The sequence below is a fragment of the Eubalaena glacialis genome, chromosome 2 (genome assembly GCF_028564815.1).
Source record: "Eubalaena glacialis isolate mEubGla1 chromosome 2, mEubGla1.1.hap2.+ XY, whole genome shotgun sequence".
In the NCBI taxonomy this organism is placed as follows: domain Eukaryota; kingdom Metazoa; phylum Chordata; class Mammalia; order Artiodactyla; family Balaenidae; genus Eubalaena; species Eubalaena glacialis.
This window is the reverse complement of record NC_083717.1, coordinates 38,290,609-38,306,356: the sequence shown is the minus strand read 5'-3', so window position 1 is coordinate 38,306,356 and position 15,748 is coordinate 38,290,609. Positions and strand designations below refer to the sequence as shown.

Here is a 15,748-nt window from a genome sequence, read left to right as displayed (position 1 = left end):
TTAAAGTTCCCAGGTGCTCCCCGCCCGGTTCAGCCAGCTGGATCCCGGCTCTAGGCAGTTCCCGGCGATCTGGAGGCGGGGCCCGCGGCGGGGCCGGACGCTCCAGGGCGGAGCCCGGGCCGCACGGCCCCGCCTCCTGGATGGGCGGGACGGGCCGCGCCGCGTGCCTGCGTGCAGGGTGCGCATGCGTTAAGGGTGCCACGACCGCGCTATGGCCCCGGCAGGATTTTGGGGGAAGGCGTGCGTGTCCGCCTCACCTGCAGTACGTGGCGGCGGGGGCGGGGCGGCTTTGTGTGGAGTCCGGTAAGGGGCATTAGGGAAGTGTTTGGAGCAAGGGTAACCGAGAAACCTCGTGACTCGCTGAGTGGCCCGAGGCGGTCGGCTGCCCCTCTGCCCAGCGAGGGCTCTTCCACCCAGACGTTACCACCGGACGTTACCACCGGGCACCTGCCGTACGTGTTGCAACCCTCATACCACCTCTCCAGAAATAACCATAACCTTTCTGCCTACTGAGGCCGTTTACTGAGGGCCCACTGAAGCGCTCGCTGTGCATAGCTTCAGTTCTTACAACAGTTCTGCAAGGTAAGTTCCCGTTTTACAAATTTGGAAATGCAGAGGCTCAGGGGGGTTCAGTGACTTGTCTAGACTCAGGCATTTACAAAGCCATCTCTCCAGTCTAAGGCTCTAAGAATCCGCCCTGCTGTACTCCTCACTCCAGCCTACGTGCTGTCCTCTGACCCCACCCTGCGTCCACACTGCATGATGGGGGAGGTAGGGATCGAAGCTGACCTGTTTGCTCTTGTCCCCTCTCAACTCCTAGGACAATGCTTGACACATGGTAGGCTCTCAATATTTACTGGATGCATGCATGAATGAATTAACCTACACTGTTCCAAAAGGTGAGGATCACAAGCTACTGCGTGGAGGAGGTGGAGGTGCGGTTAATTTTTTTTTTTAACATCTTTATTGGAATATAATTGCTTTACATTGTTGTGTTAGTTGCTGCTGTATAACAAAGTGAATCAGCTATATGTATACATATATCCCCATATCCCCTCCCTCTTGCGTCTCCCTCCCACCCTCCCTATCCCACTCCTTTAGGTGGTCACAAAGCACCGAGCTGATCTCCTTGTGCTATGTGGCTGCTTCCCGCTAGCTATCTATTTTACATTTGGTGGTGCATATATGTCCATGGCACTCTCTCACTTCGTCCCAGCTTACCCTTTCCCCTCCCCGTGTCCTCAAGTCCATTCTCTACGTCTGCGTTTTTATTCCTGTCCTGCCCCTAGGTTTGTTTTTTTTTAATAAATTTATTTTATTTATTTTTATTTGTGGCTGCGTTGTGTCTTCGTTGCTGCGCGCGGGGTTTCTCTAGTTGCGGCGAGCGGGGGCTACTCTTTGTTGCGGTGCGCGGGCTTCTCATTGTGGTGCCTTCTCTTGTTGCGGAGCACGGGCTCTAGGTGCATGGGCTTCAGTAGTTGTGGTGCGTGGGCTCAGTAGTTGCGGTGCACGGGCTCAGTAGTTGTGGCTCGCGGGCTCTAGAGTGCAGGCTCAGTAGTTGTGGCGCACGGGCTTAGTTGCTCTGCGGCATGTGGGATCCTCCCGGACCAGGGCTCGAACCCATGTCCCCTGCATTGGCAGGCGGCTTCTCAACCACTGCGCCACCGGGGAAGTCCCCCCTAGGTTCTTCAGAACCATTTTTTTTTAAGATTCTATATATACATATCAGCATATGGTATTTGTTTTTCTCTTTCTGACTTACTTCACTCTGATAAAAGACTCTAAGTCCACCCACCTCACTACAAATAACTCAATTTCGTTTCTTTTTATGGCTGAGTAGTATTCCATTGTGTATATGTGCCCATCTTCTTTTTTTTTAATTTATTAATTTATTTTTTTATTTTTGGCTGCATTGGCTCCTTTGTTGCTGCGCACAGGCTTTCTCTAGTGGTGGCGAGCGGGGGCTACTCTTCGTTGCGGTGCGCGGCCTTCTCGTTGTGGTGGCTTCTCTTGTTGCGGAGCACGGGCTCTAGGTGCGCGGGCTTCAGTAGTTGTGCCACGTGGGCTCAGTAGCTGTGGCTCGTGGGCTCTAGAGCGCAGGCTCAGTAGTTGTGGCACACAGGCTTAGTTGCTCCGCGGCATGTGGGATCTTCCCAGACCAGGGCACGAACCCGTGTCCCCTGCATTGGCAGGCGGACTCCTAACCACTGTGCCACCAGGGAAGCCCATGCCATATCTTCTTTATCCATTCATCTGTCAATGGACACTTAGGTTGCTTTCCATGTCGTGGCTATTGTAAATAGTGCTGCAATGAACATTGTGGTACATGACTCTTTTTGAATTATGGTTCTCTCAGGGTATTTGCCCAGTAGTGGGATTGCTGGGTCATATGGTAGTTCTATTTAGTTTTTTAAGGAACCTCCATACTGTTCTCCATAGTGGCTGTATCAATTTACATTCCCACCAGCAGTGCAAGAGGGTTCCCTTTTCTCCACACCCTCTCCAGCGTTTATTGTTTGTAGATTTTTTGATGATGGCCATTCTGATCCATGTGAGGTGATACCTCATTGTAGTTTTGATTTGCATTTCTCTAATGATTAGTGATGTTGAGCATCCTTTCATGTGTTTGTTGGCAATCTGTATATCTTCTTTGGAGAAATGTCTGTTTAGGTCTTCTGCCCATTTTTGGATTGGGTTGTTTGTTTTTTTGATATTGAGCTGCATGAGCTGCTTGTATATTTTGGAGATTAATCCTTTGTCAGTTGCTTCACTTGCAAATATTTTCTCCCATTCTGAGGGTTGTCTTTTCGTCTTGTTTATGGTTTCCCTTGCTGTGCATAAGCTTTTAAGTTTCATTAGGTCTTATTTGTTTATTTTTGTTTTTACTTCCATTTCTCTAGGAGATGGGGCAAAAAGGATCTTGCTATGATTTATGTCATAGAGTGTTCTGCCTATATTTTCCCCTAAGAGTTTTATAGTGTCTGGCCTTATATTTAGGTCTTTAATCTATGTTGAGTTTATTTTTGTGTATGGTGTTAGGAAGTGTTCTAATTTCATTCTTTTACATGTAGCTGTCCAGTTTTCACAGCACCACTTACTGAAGAGACTGTCTTTTCTCCATTGTATATTCTTGCCTCCTTTATCAAAGATAAGGTGACCATATGTGCATGGGTTTATCTCTGGGCTTTCTATCCTGTTCCATTGATCTATATTTTTGTCTTTGTGCCAGTACCATACTGTCTTGATTACTGTAGTTTGTAGTATAGTCTGAAGTCAGGGAGCCTGATTCCTCCAGCTCTGTTTTCTCAAGATTGCTTTGGCTTTTCAGGGTCTTTTGTGTTTCCATACAAATTGTGAAATTTTTTGTTCTAGTTCTGTGAAAAATGCCATTGGTAGTTTGATAGGGATTGCATTGAATCTGTAGATTGCTTTGGGTAGTATAGTCATTTTCACAGTGTTGATTCTTCCAATCCAAGAACATGGTATATCTCTCCATCTGTTTGTATCATCTTTAATTTCTTTCATCAGTGTTTTATAGTTTTCTGCATACAGGTCTTTTGTCTCCCTAGGTAGGTTTATTCTTAAGTATTTTATTCTTTTTGTTGCAATGGTAAATGGGAGTGTTTCCTTAATTTCTCTTTCTGATCTTTCGTTGTTAGTGTATAGGAATGCAAGAGATTTCTGTGCATTAATTTTGTATCCTGCTACTTTACCAAATTCATTGATTAGCTCTAGTAGTTTTCTGGTACCGTTAGGATTCTCTATGTATAGTATCATGTCATCTGCAAACAGTGACAGTTTTACTTCTTTTCTGATTTGGATTCCTTTTATTTCTTTTTCTTCTCTGATTGCTGTGGCTAAAACTTCCAAAACTATGTTGAATAATAGTGGTGAGAGTGGGCAACCTTGTCTTGTTCCTGATCTTAGTGGAAATGGTTTCAGTTTTTCACCATTGAGGACGATGTTGGCTGTGGGTTTGTCATATATGGCCTTTATTATGTTGAGGTAAGTTCCCTCTGTGCCTACTTTCTGGAGAGTTTTTATCATAAATGGGTATTGAATTTTGTCAAAAGCTTTTTCTGCATCTATTGAGATTATCATATGGTTTTTATCCTTCAGTTTATTAATATGGTGTATCACATTGATTGATTTGCGTATATTGAAGAATCCTTGCATTCCTGGGATAAACCCCACTTGATCATGGTGTATGATCCTTTTAATGTGCTGCTGGATTCTGTTTGCTAGTATTTAGTTGAGGATTTTTGCATCTGTGTTCACCAGTGAAATTGGCCTGTAGTTTTCTTTTTTTGTGACATCTTTGTCTGGTTTTGGTATCAGGCTGATGGTGGCCTCGTAGAATGAGTTTGGGAGTGTTCCTCCCTCTGCTACACTTTGGAAGAGTTTTAGAAGGATAGGTGTTAGCTCTTCTCTAAATGTTTGATAGAATTCGCCTGTGAATCCATCAGGTCCTGCACTTTTGTTTGTTGGAAGATTTTTAATCACAGTCTCAATTTCAGTGCTTGTGATTGGTCTGTTTATATTTTCTATTTCTTCTTGGTTCACTCTTGGAAGGTTGTGCTTTTCTAAGAATTTGTCCATTACTTCCAGGTTGTCCATTTTATTGGCATATAGTTGCTTGTAGTAATCTTTCATGATCCTTTGAATTTCTGCAGTGTCAGTTGTTACTTCTCCTTTTTCATTTCTAATTCTGTTGATTTGAGTCTTCTCCCTTTTTTTCTTGATGAGTCTGGCTAATGGTTTATCAATTTTGTTTATCTTCTCAAAGAACCAGCTTTTACTTTCACTGATCTTTGCTATCGTTTCCTTTATTTCTGATCTGATCTTTATGATTTCTTTCCTTTTGCTAACTTTGGGGTTTTTTGGTTCTTCTTTCTCTAATTGCTTTAGGTGTAAGGTTAGGTTGTTTATTTGAGATTTTTCTTGTTTCTTGAGGTAGGATTGTATTGCAGTAAACTTCCCTCTTAGAACTGCTTTTGCTGCATCCCATAGGTTTTGGGTCGTCATGTTTCCATTGTCATTTGTTTCTAGGTATTTTTTGATTTCCTCTGTTTTCTTCAGTGATCTCTTGGTTATTTAGTAGAGTATTGTTTAGCCTCCATGTGTTTGTATTTTTTACAGTTTTTTTCCTGTAATTGATATCTAGTCTCATAGCGTTGTGGTCGGAAAAGATGCTTGATACGATTTCAGTTTTCTTAAATGTACCAAGGCTTGATTTGTGACCCAAGATATGATCTATCCTAGAGAATGTTCCATGAGCACTTGAGAAGAAAGTGTATTCTGTTGTTTTGGGATGGAATGTCCTATAAATATCAATTAAGTCCGTCTTGTTTAATGTATCATTTAAAGCTTGTGTTTCCTTATTTATTTTCATTTTGGTTGATCTGTCCATTGGTGAAAGTGGGCTGTTAAAGTCCCCTACTCTTATTGTGTTACTGTCAATTTCCCCTTTTATGGCTGTTAGCATTTGCCTGATGTATTGAGGTGCTCCTATGTTGGGTGCATAAATATTTACAATTGTTATATCTTCTTCTTGGATTGATCCCTTGATCATTATGTAGTGTCCTTCTTTGTCTCTTGTAATAGTCTTTATTTTAAAGTCTGTTTTGTCTAATATGAGAATTGCTACTCCAGCTTTCTTTTGATTTCCATTTGCATGGAATATCTTTTTCCATCCCCTCACTTTCAGTCTGTATGTGTCCCTAGGTCTGAACTGGGTCTCTTGTAGACAGCATATGTACAGGTCTTGTTTTTGTATCCATTCAGCCAGTCTATGTCTTTGGGTTGGAGCATTTAATCCATTTACATTTAAGGTAATTATCGATATGTATGTTCCTATTACCGTTTTCTCAATTGTTTTGGGTTTGTTATTGTAGGTCTTTTCCTTCTTTTGTGTTTCCTGCCTAGAGAAGTTCCTTTAGCATTTGTTGTAAAGCTGGTTTGCTGGTGCTGAATTCTCTTAGCTTTTGCTTGTCTGTAAAGATTTTAATTTCTCTGTCAAATCTGAATGAGATCCTTGCTGGGTAGAGTAATCTTGGTTGTAGGTTTTTCCCTTTCATCACTTTAAATATGTCCTGTCACTCCCTTCTGGCTTGCAGAGCTTCTGCTGAAAGATCAGCTGTTAACCTATGGGGATTCCCTTGTATGTTATTTGTTGCTTTTCCCTTGCTGCTTTTAATATTTTTTCTTTGTATTTAATTTTTGATAGTTTGGTTAATATGTGTCTTGGCATGTTTCTCCTTGGATTTATCCTGTATGGGACTCTCTGCGCTTCCTGGACTTGATTGACTCTTTCCTTTCCCATATTAGGGACGTTTTCAACTATAATCTCTTGAAATATTTTCTCAGTCCCTTTCTTTTTCTCTTCTTCTTCTGGGACCTCTGTAATTCGAATGTTGGTGCGTTTAATGTTGTCCCAGAAGTCTCTGAGACTGTCCTCAATTCTTTTCATTCTTTTTTCTTTATTCTACTCTGTGGTAGTTATTTCCACTATTTTATCTTCCAGGTCACTTATCCGTTTTTCTGCCTCAGTTATTCTGGTATTAATTCCTTCTAGAGAATTTTTAATTTCATTTATTGTGTTGTTCATCATTGTTTGTTTGTTCTTTAGTTCTTCTAGGTTCTTGTTAAACATTTCTTGTATTTTCTCCATTCTATTTCCAAGATTTTAGATCATCTTTACTATCATGACTGAATTCTTTTTCAGATAGACTGCCTATTTCCTCTTCATTTGTTTGGTGTGGTGGGTTTTTACCTTGCTCCTTCATCTGCTGCGTATTTTTCTGTCTTCTCATTTTGCTTAACTTACTGTGTTTGGGGTCTCCTTTTCGCAGGTTGCACGTTTGTAGTTCCTGTTGTTTTTGGTGTCTGCCCCCAGTGGGTAAGGTTGGTTCAGTGGGTTGTGTAGGCTTCCTGGTAGAGGGGACTGGTGGATGAGTTGGATCTTGTCTTTCTGGTGAGCAGGACCATGTCCATGGTGTGTTTTTGGGTGTCTGTGAACTTAGTATGATTTTAGGCAGCCTCTCTGCTAATGGGTGGGGTTGTGTTCCTGTCTTGCTAGTTGTTTGGCATGGGGTGTCCAGCACTGGAGCTTGCTAGTTGTTCAGTGGATCTGGGTGTTAGCGTTGGGATGGAGTTCTCTGGGAGAGCTCTCGCCAGTTGATACTACATGGGGCCAGGAGGTCTCTGGTGGTCTAGTGTCCTGAACTCGGCTCTCCCACCTCAGAGGCTCTGGCCTGACAGCCGTCCGGAGCACCAAGACCCTTTCCGCCACATGGCCAGGTACGTGGGGAGTTTCTTGCCTTTTGGGAAGTCTGAGGTCTTCTGCCAGCATTCAGTAGGTGTTCTGTAGTTGTTGTTCCACATGTAGATGTACTTTTGATGTATTTGTGGGGATGAAGGTGATCTCCATGTCTTACTCCTCCACCATCTTGAAGGTACTCTCTGATCCATGTGTGAAGCTTCCAGTTCTGAAGGTTTGACAGGATTTCCTTCCCTCCATTCACAGCCACGTTTCTCTGCTAGCCTGTTGTTGGCAGGAGCCAGTTCCTCACAAGCTGGTGGACTGAGGAGGTCACTTCCTCACTGCTTGTTGGCTGGAAGTCTCAATCAATTCTTTGCCATTTGAGTCTTTCCATAAGGTACCTTACACATGGCAGGTGGCTTCCATGTATATATGTCTCTGCGGATTCTCTCCCTGGTAGGCTGCTCTCGTACCAGCGTTCCCTGCCAGTCATGGAACTTCCAGAAGCTGAGGGAGGCATGCTCCGAGGTTAATTATTTTTTATTGTTGTTTGTTTTCAGCTTTAATGAGGTATAATTTTTTTAATATAAATGTATTTATTTATTTATTTTTGGTTGCGCTGGGTCTTCGTTGCTGTGTGCAGGCTTTCTCTAGGTGCGGCAAGTGGGGGCTACTCATCGTTGCGGTGCGCGGGCTTCTCATTGCAGTGGCTTCTCTTGCTGCAGAGCACGGACTGTAGGCGCGAGGGCTTCAGTAGTTGTGGCACACAGGCTCAGTAGTTGCGGCTCACGGGCTCTAGAGTGCAGGCTCAGGAGCTGTGGCACACGGGCTTAGTTGCTCCATGGCATGTGGGATCTTCCTGGACCGGGGCTCGAACCCATGTCCCCTGCATTGGCAGGCGGATTCTTAATCACTGTGCCACCAGGGAAGTCCCAGTGAGGTATAATTGACAAGTAAAATGTAAGGATTAATTCTTGATTCTAACAACTTCATTCCATTGCTGATCTTTGTAAAGTCTAAATATAAGCATGTCAGTCTCAGTTTAAAACCATTAAGGGGTTAAATACCCAAATCCCAGCCCTCTGTAATCTGACTTCAGCCTCTTTCTCTCTCTGCCGTCTCCTCAGACTTTCTGGGTTTCAGCCACTATGGGCTCTCAGTTCCTCTTCCATCTTATTCTCAGGGAATCCTTTCCTGATAGCCTAGACTAGATTAGGAATCCGTTTTACACTCGCAGAGGACCCAGTGCTTCCCCTTGACAGCGTGTATCATGTTTGCTGTCTATATTTACTTGGGTGGTGACTGGGTTAATGTCTGTTTCTCCTGCCAAACTGCAAGCCCCATGAGGAGCGATGGAAATCATGATCTTCAGATCTAAGGTGTGGCAGTTGTTGAGTAAATGCTTGCTGAGTGATGGTAATTTTCCCAGCACTCAATAATAATAAGGTGATCATCTGAGAGTGACTTAGTAAGACTCACTATATCAACCCGTGAGTCCCACCATTGTGGAAATATTCCATTCCAGAAAGTGGAGGCTGCAGAGCAATGGGAACACCAAAACCAGTCAACGTGACTGGAGTGTAGTCTCTTGACAGTAGGCTTCTTCTGTCCAAGAAAGGGTTGGTCTTCAGTTAGTAAAAGGCAACTAGCAAGAAGCTGTCATGGTGTCTCCTGTGCTAGACTGAGGAGAGGGAGAGCTGACCGGCTAAGGCAAATAAATCCCTGGACTTCAGGGTGAGACTGTGTCTCTTCATGGTGAAAATATGGGAATTGGCTCTGCACCATGGTGACCATCTGTGATCTAGATCGCCCAGCCACCTCACTTGACTTTGAATCCTTCTTCACTGAACAACTTTTTGATTATAATTTTGTTTCCTGTATGGAGGAGGGTCTATACCGACCATCCACTAAGAGCATGTTGCACTATTTGGCATACTTCTCATTATAAATTTTTTTTTAATTAATTAATTTATTTTTTAATTTTTTGGCTGCGTTGGGTCTTTGTCGATGCACGTGGCATTCTCTAGTTGCAGCGAGCAGGGTCTACTCTTCGTTGCAGTGCGCGGGCTTCTCATTGTGGTGGCTTCCCTTGTTGCGGAGCTCGGGCTCTAGGCGCGTGGGCCTCAGTAATTGTGGTTCATGGGCTCTAGAGTGCAGGCTCAGTAGTTGTGGCACACAGGCTTAGTTGCTCCACGGCATGTGGGATCTTCCCGGACCAGGGCTCGAACCCGTGTCCCCTGAATTGGCAGGCGGATTCTTAACCACTATGCCACCAGGGAAGTCTATAAATTATTAAATAGTTATTCTGAGTCATCCAGCAGTCCCTGGTAAGTCTGGTTAGCATATTGTCCTTCCTGTGCCCGATTAACCCTTGACACAGTGATAAACCTGAGTGGCTGATTGAAAAATAACTCGTAGTGCTATTTTTAAACAAAACAATTATTTTGTTTCTTGCTTGGATCTTTCGAAGGTTTGTTCATTGATCATTTTTTTATCAAAGTACCAACGCTTGGATTTGTGAATTCTAACTTTTTTTTGTTTTCCAAGACATTTCTTTCCCTGCTTGTAATATTATTTCCCTCTTCCTCTTTTCCTTGAGACATTACATAGGATGGCCACACAAGGTTTGTCTGACGCGGTGATATTTGATGTTTGATGTTTGAGACCTAAATGAGCCAGGCATGTGAAGAATACCTGGGAGAAGGGTATTTTAGGCTGAGAGAACATAAAGCACCAAGGCCCTGAGCAGGAGCAAGTTTAGGAAGAGTGAGGAGCAGAGCAGGCAAGGGGAAGAGTGGTCTGGGAGGAGGTGAGAGGGGGAGGCACCGTTAAGCCTTGAGAGCCCAGAGGCCATGGTGAGGAAATGGACTTTGTTCTAGGGGCTCAAGGTCACATCCCTAGTGAATGGAAGAGCCAGAATTCAAACACCTTGTCAGCCTCCAAAACCGAATCTCTCACCTTCCTGCCAGGATGATACCAACTGCACAGGCTTGTTGTGAGGGTCACCTGAGTGGACTTGGAAAGCCCCCAACCCATGCCTGGCACAACATAGACATGCGAACAGTGTGCCCTTTCTCCTGGTTTTCCTATGTAGGTTCAGTCCTGTTGTGTGGTCACTATGATTTGTCACTTTCAAGTGTTCCTCTTTATTCCTAGGTATTGTTTTTGCCTCCTAGTTCACTTGAATATAAATACAACCATACCCACTTTCTATTGATTCTATTGACTGATATGTCTTTACTCGTATTTTTAGCCTTTTGGTATCATCTTGGCCCTAGGTCCTTGGTCCTAGCCCCTGGCTTTTAATGTTACTCCAAATTTGTATCTAGCCCAGACCTTACCCTTAACCTCCAGGTTTGGCTGTCCCACTGCCTACACCACTTTTCTTGGATGCCCAGGCTGCATCTCAGAGTCAGTAATCAAAAGTGAACTCTTGGTCTCTCCCTTCCTCTAGTCAACCTATTCCCACCCCACTTCCCCAGCATCTCCATCTCTGTAAATGCCACTGCAGTGCCTAGTTCCTGATGCCGAGTCACTCCCAGCTCTTCCTTTTCTGTCAGTCCCCATAGTCAGCCTGTCAGCAGGCCCTGTTGGTTCAGCCTTCAAAACATGACCCATATCCCCAGCTCCTTTGTCTCTGTTGCCATCTGTGTTGTCCAGTCGCCCTCACTGCTCACCTGGCCACCAGAGTGGCCTCCAAAGTGATCTCTGCTTCCCCTTTGCTCCCCTACAATCCATTTTCCACACAACAGGTAAAAAAATGTTTATAAAATACCAGACGATCCTTATACTTAGAACCTGCCAGTGATTTCTTACTCCGTTTAGAATAAAATCCAAGTTCCTGACCATGATGCATAAGGCCCTGCAGCTAATCTGGCCCCTGCCTTCCTCTCCAGCCTCATGGGGGGGCCCCCTCCCCTGGTCGGCCATACCCCAGTAACACTACCTCCTTTCTGTTCCTTGCACAGGCCAACCGCCTGCCCTGCGAGACTTATGGCCTTGGACTTACAATTTCCTTTGCTTAGAGTACACTTTCCTCAGCTCTTCATTGTAGGCCTCTTTTCATCCTTCCTGTCTTAGTTCAGCTGTCATTTCAGAGGGCCCTGCCCCGCCCTCTTGTAGAAGTGGGATGCCCTGATCCCACCCCTTAGTCACCCTCTGTTGTATCACTTGTTTATTTCCCGCAAAACGCTATCACCATGGGTAGTTAATATTTTCCTTTTGCTTATCATCTGACTCCACCCCAGGATGTAAGCTCCATAAGGATATGTGTGGACTTTGTTCTCTTTATTTGCTACCATTTTCCCATTGCCTCATACACAGCAGTTACTTCATAAATACTTGGGTTTTGTGGCTCAGCTGAACGTGGAGCAGGGTGCACAGAAGAGGTGGACCCAGAATGTCAACAGTGGGGATGACGTAGGCATTGATTCTGAATGAATGAATGAGTGAATGAGAGAGTAAGTGAATACTTAGGTTTAGCTCAGCAAATTGTTGGATTTCTTAAATCTATTTTGAGACTCAAATTTTTTCAAGTTGTGGTAAAATATACATAACATGAAATTTACCATCTTGACATTTTAAAAGTTGTGATTAAAAAACACGTAGCGTAGGGACTTCCCTGGTGGTGCAGTGGTTAAGAATCCGCCTGCCAATGCAGGGGAAACGGGTTTGAGCCCTGGTCTGGGAAGATCGCACATGCCGCAGAGCAACTAAGCCCGTGTGCCACAACTACTGAGCCTGTGATCTAGAGCCCGTGAGCCACAACTACTGAAGCCCGTGTGCCACAACTGCTGAAGCCCGCTCGCCCAAAGTCCATGCTCGTCAACAAGAGAAACCATTGCAGTGAGAAGCCCGCGCACCACAGCGAAGAATAGCCCCCACCCGCCGCAACTAGGGAAAGCCCGTGCGCAGCAACAAAGACCCAACGCAGTCAAATATAAATAAATAAATAAATTTATTTATTTAAAAAAAAAAATATGGCAGTCTTCAAAAGTTAAAAAAAAAAAAAACAACACGTAGCATAAAATTTAACACCTTAACCATTTCTGAGTGTATAGTTCAGTAGTGTTAAATATATTCACATTGTTTGGTAGCCAATCTCCAGACCTCTTTCCTTCTTGAATAACTGAAGCTCTACGCCCATTAAACAACAAACAATTCCTCATTTTCTCCTCCCCCCAGCCCTTGGGAACCACCATTCTACTTTCTGTCTCTATGAATTTGAGCACTTTAGGTCTCATATAAGTGGACTCATACAATATTTGTCCTTTGGTGACTGGCTTATTTCACTTAGCATAATGTCCTGAAGGTCCGTCCGTGTTGTAACACATGTCAGCATTTCCTGTTTTTTAAGGCTGAATAACATTCCATTGTCTGTATATAACACATCTTGTTTATCCATTTATCTATCGATGGATACTTAGTTGCTTCCACCTTTTGGTTGTTGTGAATAATGCTGCTATGAACATGGGTGTACAGATATCTCTTTGAGACCCTGCTTTTGGTTCTTTTGGATATATACCCGAAAGTGGGATTGCTGGATCATATAGTAATTCTATTTTTAGTTTTTTGCGGAGCTGCTGTACTGTTTTCCATAGCAGCTGTATCACTTTACATTCCCACCAACAGTGCACAAGGGTTCCAATTTCTCCATATCCTTGCCAACACATGTTATTTTCTGTTTTTGATAGCAGCCATCCTAAAGGATGTAAAGTGGTATCTTACTGTGATTTTGATTTGCATTTCCCTAATTAGTGATGTTGAGCATCTTTTCATGTGCTTGTTGGCCATTTGTGTATCTTTGGAGAAATGTCTTAGGCTCACTTTCAATAGAATAATTAAAGATTTTATGTTTTATTGTCAATATTATGCTTAGCTCGAGTTTAAAAAAAATTTTTTTATTGTGGTAAAAAACACATAAGATTTACCACCTTAACCATTTCTAAGCGTGCAATTCAGTAGTGTTAAGTATATTCCCATTGTTGTGCCGCCAGTCTCTAGAACTTTTTCACCTTACAAAACTGAAACTCTATATTCATTAAACTCAGCTTGACTTTTAATATGTTGTTTTGTATGTTTTTTGTTTTTTCTGTTTTACTAATATGAAGTTTCTGGACCAGCAGAGCTGAGGGTACCCAAACTTGCACTGAGGCAACTCTACTGAGGTAAGCTTCATTCTGAAGTCCCATCTGGGCCAACAACAGGTCGTCTCCCTGACACCTCTGGGTCCACAGGGCTCCAGGGGCCCAGTGGGAGATGAAGACAGGCACCTATATTTCTGCCTTAAAGGATTGGCCTAGGGCACTTATGATTGGCCATCCTCACTCACATGGTTCTATGCATGGCCATTTGGAATCACTACACAACAGCTGTTCCCACAAAGGAGTGGTCATCTTTGAAGCCTTGGCCATTCTCATGCACTGGAACACCGGTGCAGTTTTCTGGAGGGCAGTTTGACAGACTATATATCAAAAGCCTGAGCCATGAGCCTACTCTGACCAGTGGTCTACTAAGATTTTATTTTAAAGGAAAATAGAAACATCTGCAAAGATAGATACACAGCATGTTCATCACAACATTGCGTATAATAGTATGAAATTGGCAGCAACCTAAATGTACAACAGTTGAAGATTTGTTAAAAAATTAAGATCTGGGACTTCACTGTGGTCCAGTGGTTAAGACTCCGCACTCCCAATGCAGGGGGCATGGGTTTGATCCCTGGTCGGGGAACTAAGATCCCACATGCCACATGGCAGAGGCAAAAAAAAAAGGTCAAGATACATCTACATATGAAAATGAGGCTAAATGTAAATTGTGATTTTTCCCTGGGCACTGGAATAAGGGTTGTAATTTATCTTTATTTTTTTAATCCATTAAGAAAGTTTACTCAATATATATAATTTTTAGAAAGAGAAAGAATTTGATTTATATTTTTAATTCAGTAAAAACGTATGCTAATCTGCAGGTGATAATTATGAGTGATTTCTGTGTTTACAAAATATTTTACCAGAGGCATATATTACTTTTCTCATCAGAGCGAAAAGTAAAGGTTATTTGAAAATAAAAATAAGAGAGTTCCCTGGTGGCCTAGTGGTTAGAATTTGGGGCTTTCACTGCCGTGGCCCAGGTTCAGCCCCTGGTCGGGGAACTGATATCCCGCCAGCTGCGTGGCACGGCCAAATAAATAATAAAAATAAAATCTTTGGAAATGCGATAGCATCATGTATTTTTCACCTTATGATTGTTTCAGGTCAGCCCCATGGCTATTCCACATGGTTCAAATGAAACTTCCTATTTGCTACCTCCAAACAAGGAGGACTGGGGAGGGCACGGCATTCCTGACTTTGTCTATGGGCAGAAGGAACTCGTGCCAAAAGGGATTCAGTGGCCAAGGAACGGACCCAGCCTTCTGGACACACTGCCACTGTCTCGCTTTGACTCTGCCCTCTGCTTGGCCTGGAGGCAGCGGATGGAGCTGGGGCTGTTCCGCTACTGTCTGGGGGAGCTGCAGACCCAAACCCTCCCTGGTGCCGTGGGTTTTGTGGCTCAGCTGAATGTGGAACGAGGTGTGCAAAGAAGGAGCCCCCAGAACATCAGGAGCGTGAGGCAGGCGTTTGACCCTGAACAGTTTAACTTCAACCAGATCCGGCCAGGAGAAGTCCTCTTCCGCTTGCACCGGGAGCCCGATCTCCCCAGTGCTCTCCAGCAAGACGACATCCTTGTGGTGATCAATGTCAGCCCCTTGGAGTGGGGCCACGTGCTGCTGGTGCCCGAACCCGCCCGAGGGCTCCCCCAGCGCCTGCTGCCAGGGGCACTGCAGGCCGGGGTTGAAGCTGTGCTGCTGAGCTCACACCCAGGCTTCCGAGTCGGCTTCAACAGCCTGGGCGGCCTGGCCTCAGTGAACCACCTCCACCTGCATGGCTATTACCTGGCCCACAGACTGCCCGTGGAGGGGGCCCCAAGCGAACCCCTGGATCCTGGGGGCCTTCTGCACCTGCTCCAGGCCCTCCCAGCTCCTGGCTTCCTCTTTTACACAAGCGGGCCAGGGCCCGACTTGGAAGCCTTGGTAAGCAGGGTATGTCGGGCCACTGACTATCTGACTGACCACGAGATTGCACATAACTTGTTTGTGACCCGGGGGGCTCCACCTGGAAAGACATCATCTTCCTCAGCCCTCACGGGGGTCCGAGTAATTCTTTGGGCCCGGAAGTCCAGCTTTGGGATAAAGGAAGGCGAGGCCTTCAATGTTGCCCTCTGTGAGCTGGCCGGGCACCTCCCTGTCAAAACGTCCCAGGACTTCAGCAGCCTGACAGAGGCTGCAGCTCTGGCCGTCATCCGGGACTGTCTGCTGCCCCCAGCCCAGGCAGGAGAGGTGCAGGCAGCACTGGTGGCCTTGATAGCCAAGGAGGAGCAGTAATCCTTCCAGAAGTATTTATTTTGTAACCGATCTAAGTCTCTTTCCGGAAGGCTGTCCATCATTGTCAT

At 44.5% G+C, this 15,748-nt stretch overlaps 1 protein-coding gene across 3 annotated transcripts; it reads left to right on the top strand.

The window, feature by feature from the left end:
- The first annotated feature begins 204 nt into the window (after positions 1-204).
- GDPGP1 (GDP-D-glucose phosphorylase 1) lies at positions 205-15,684 on the top strand. 3 transcript variants are annotated; one of them, XM_061179925.1, is made up of 4 exons: positions 205-582; positions 821-899; positions 13,372-13,428; positions 14,514-15,684. In XM_061179925.1, exon 4 carries the CDS (start codon positions 14,523-14,525, stop codon positions 15,678-15,680), a length of 1,158 nt encoding a protein of 385 aa, XP_061035908.1. In that variant the 5' UTR covers positions 205-582; positions 821-899; positions 13,372-13,428; positions 14,514-14,522; the 3' UTR covers positions 15,681-15,684. The 3 variants fall into 3 exon arrangements, with proteins under 3 accessions (XP_061035908.1, XP_061035907.1, XP_061035909.1); XM_061179924.1 differs by having other exon boundaries at positions 821-935; XM_061179926.1 differs by lacking the exon at positions 821-899.
- The last annotated feature ends 64 nt before the right edge of the window (positions 15,685-15,748 follow it).

Excerpts from the sequence above, each read along its gene's own strand:
- GDPGP1 (XM_061179926.1), top strand. The coding sequence starts at position 14,523 with ATGGCTATTCCACATGGTTCAAATGAAACTTCCTATTTGCTACCTCCA.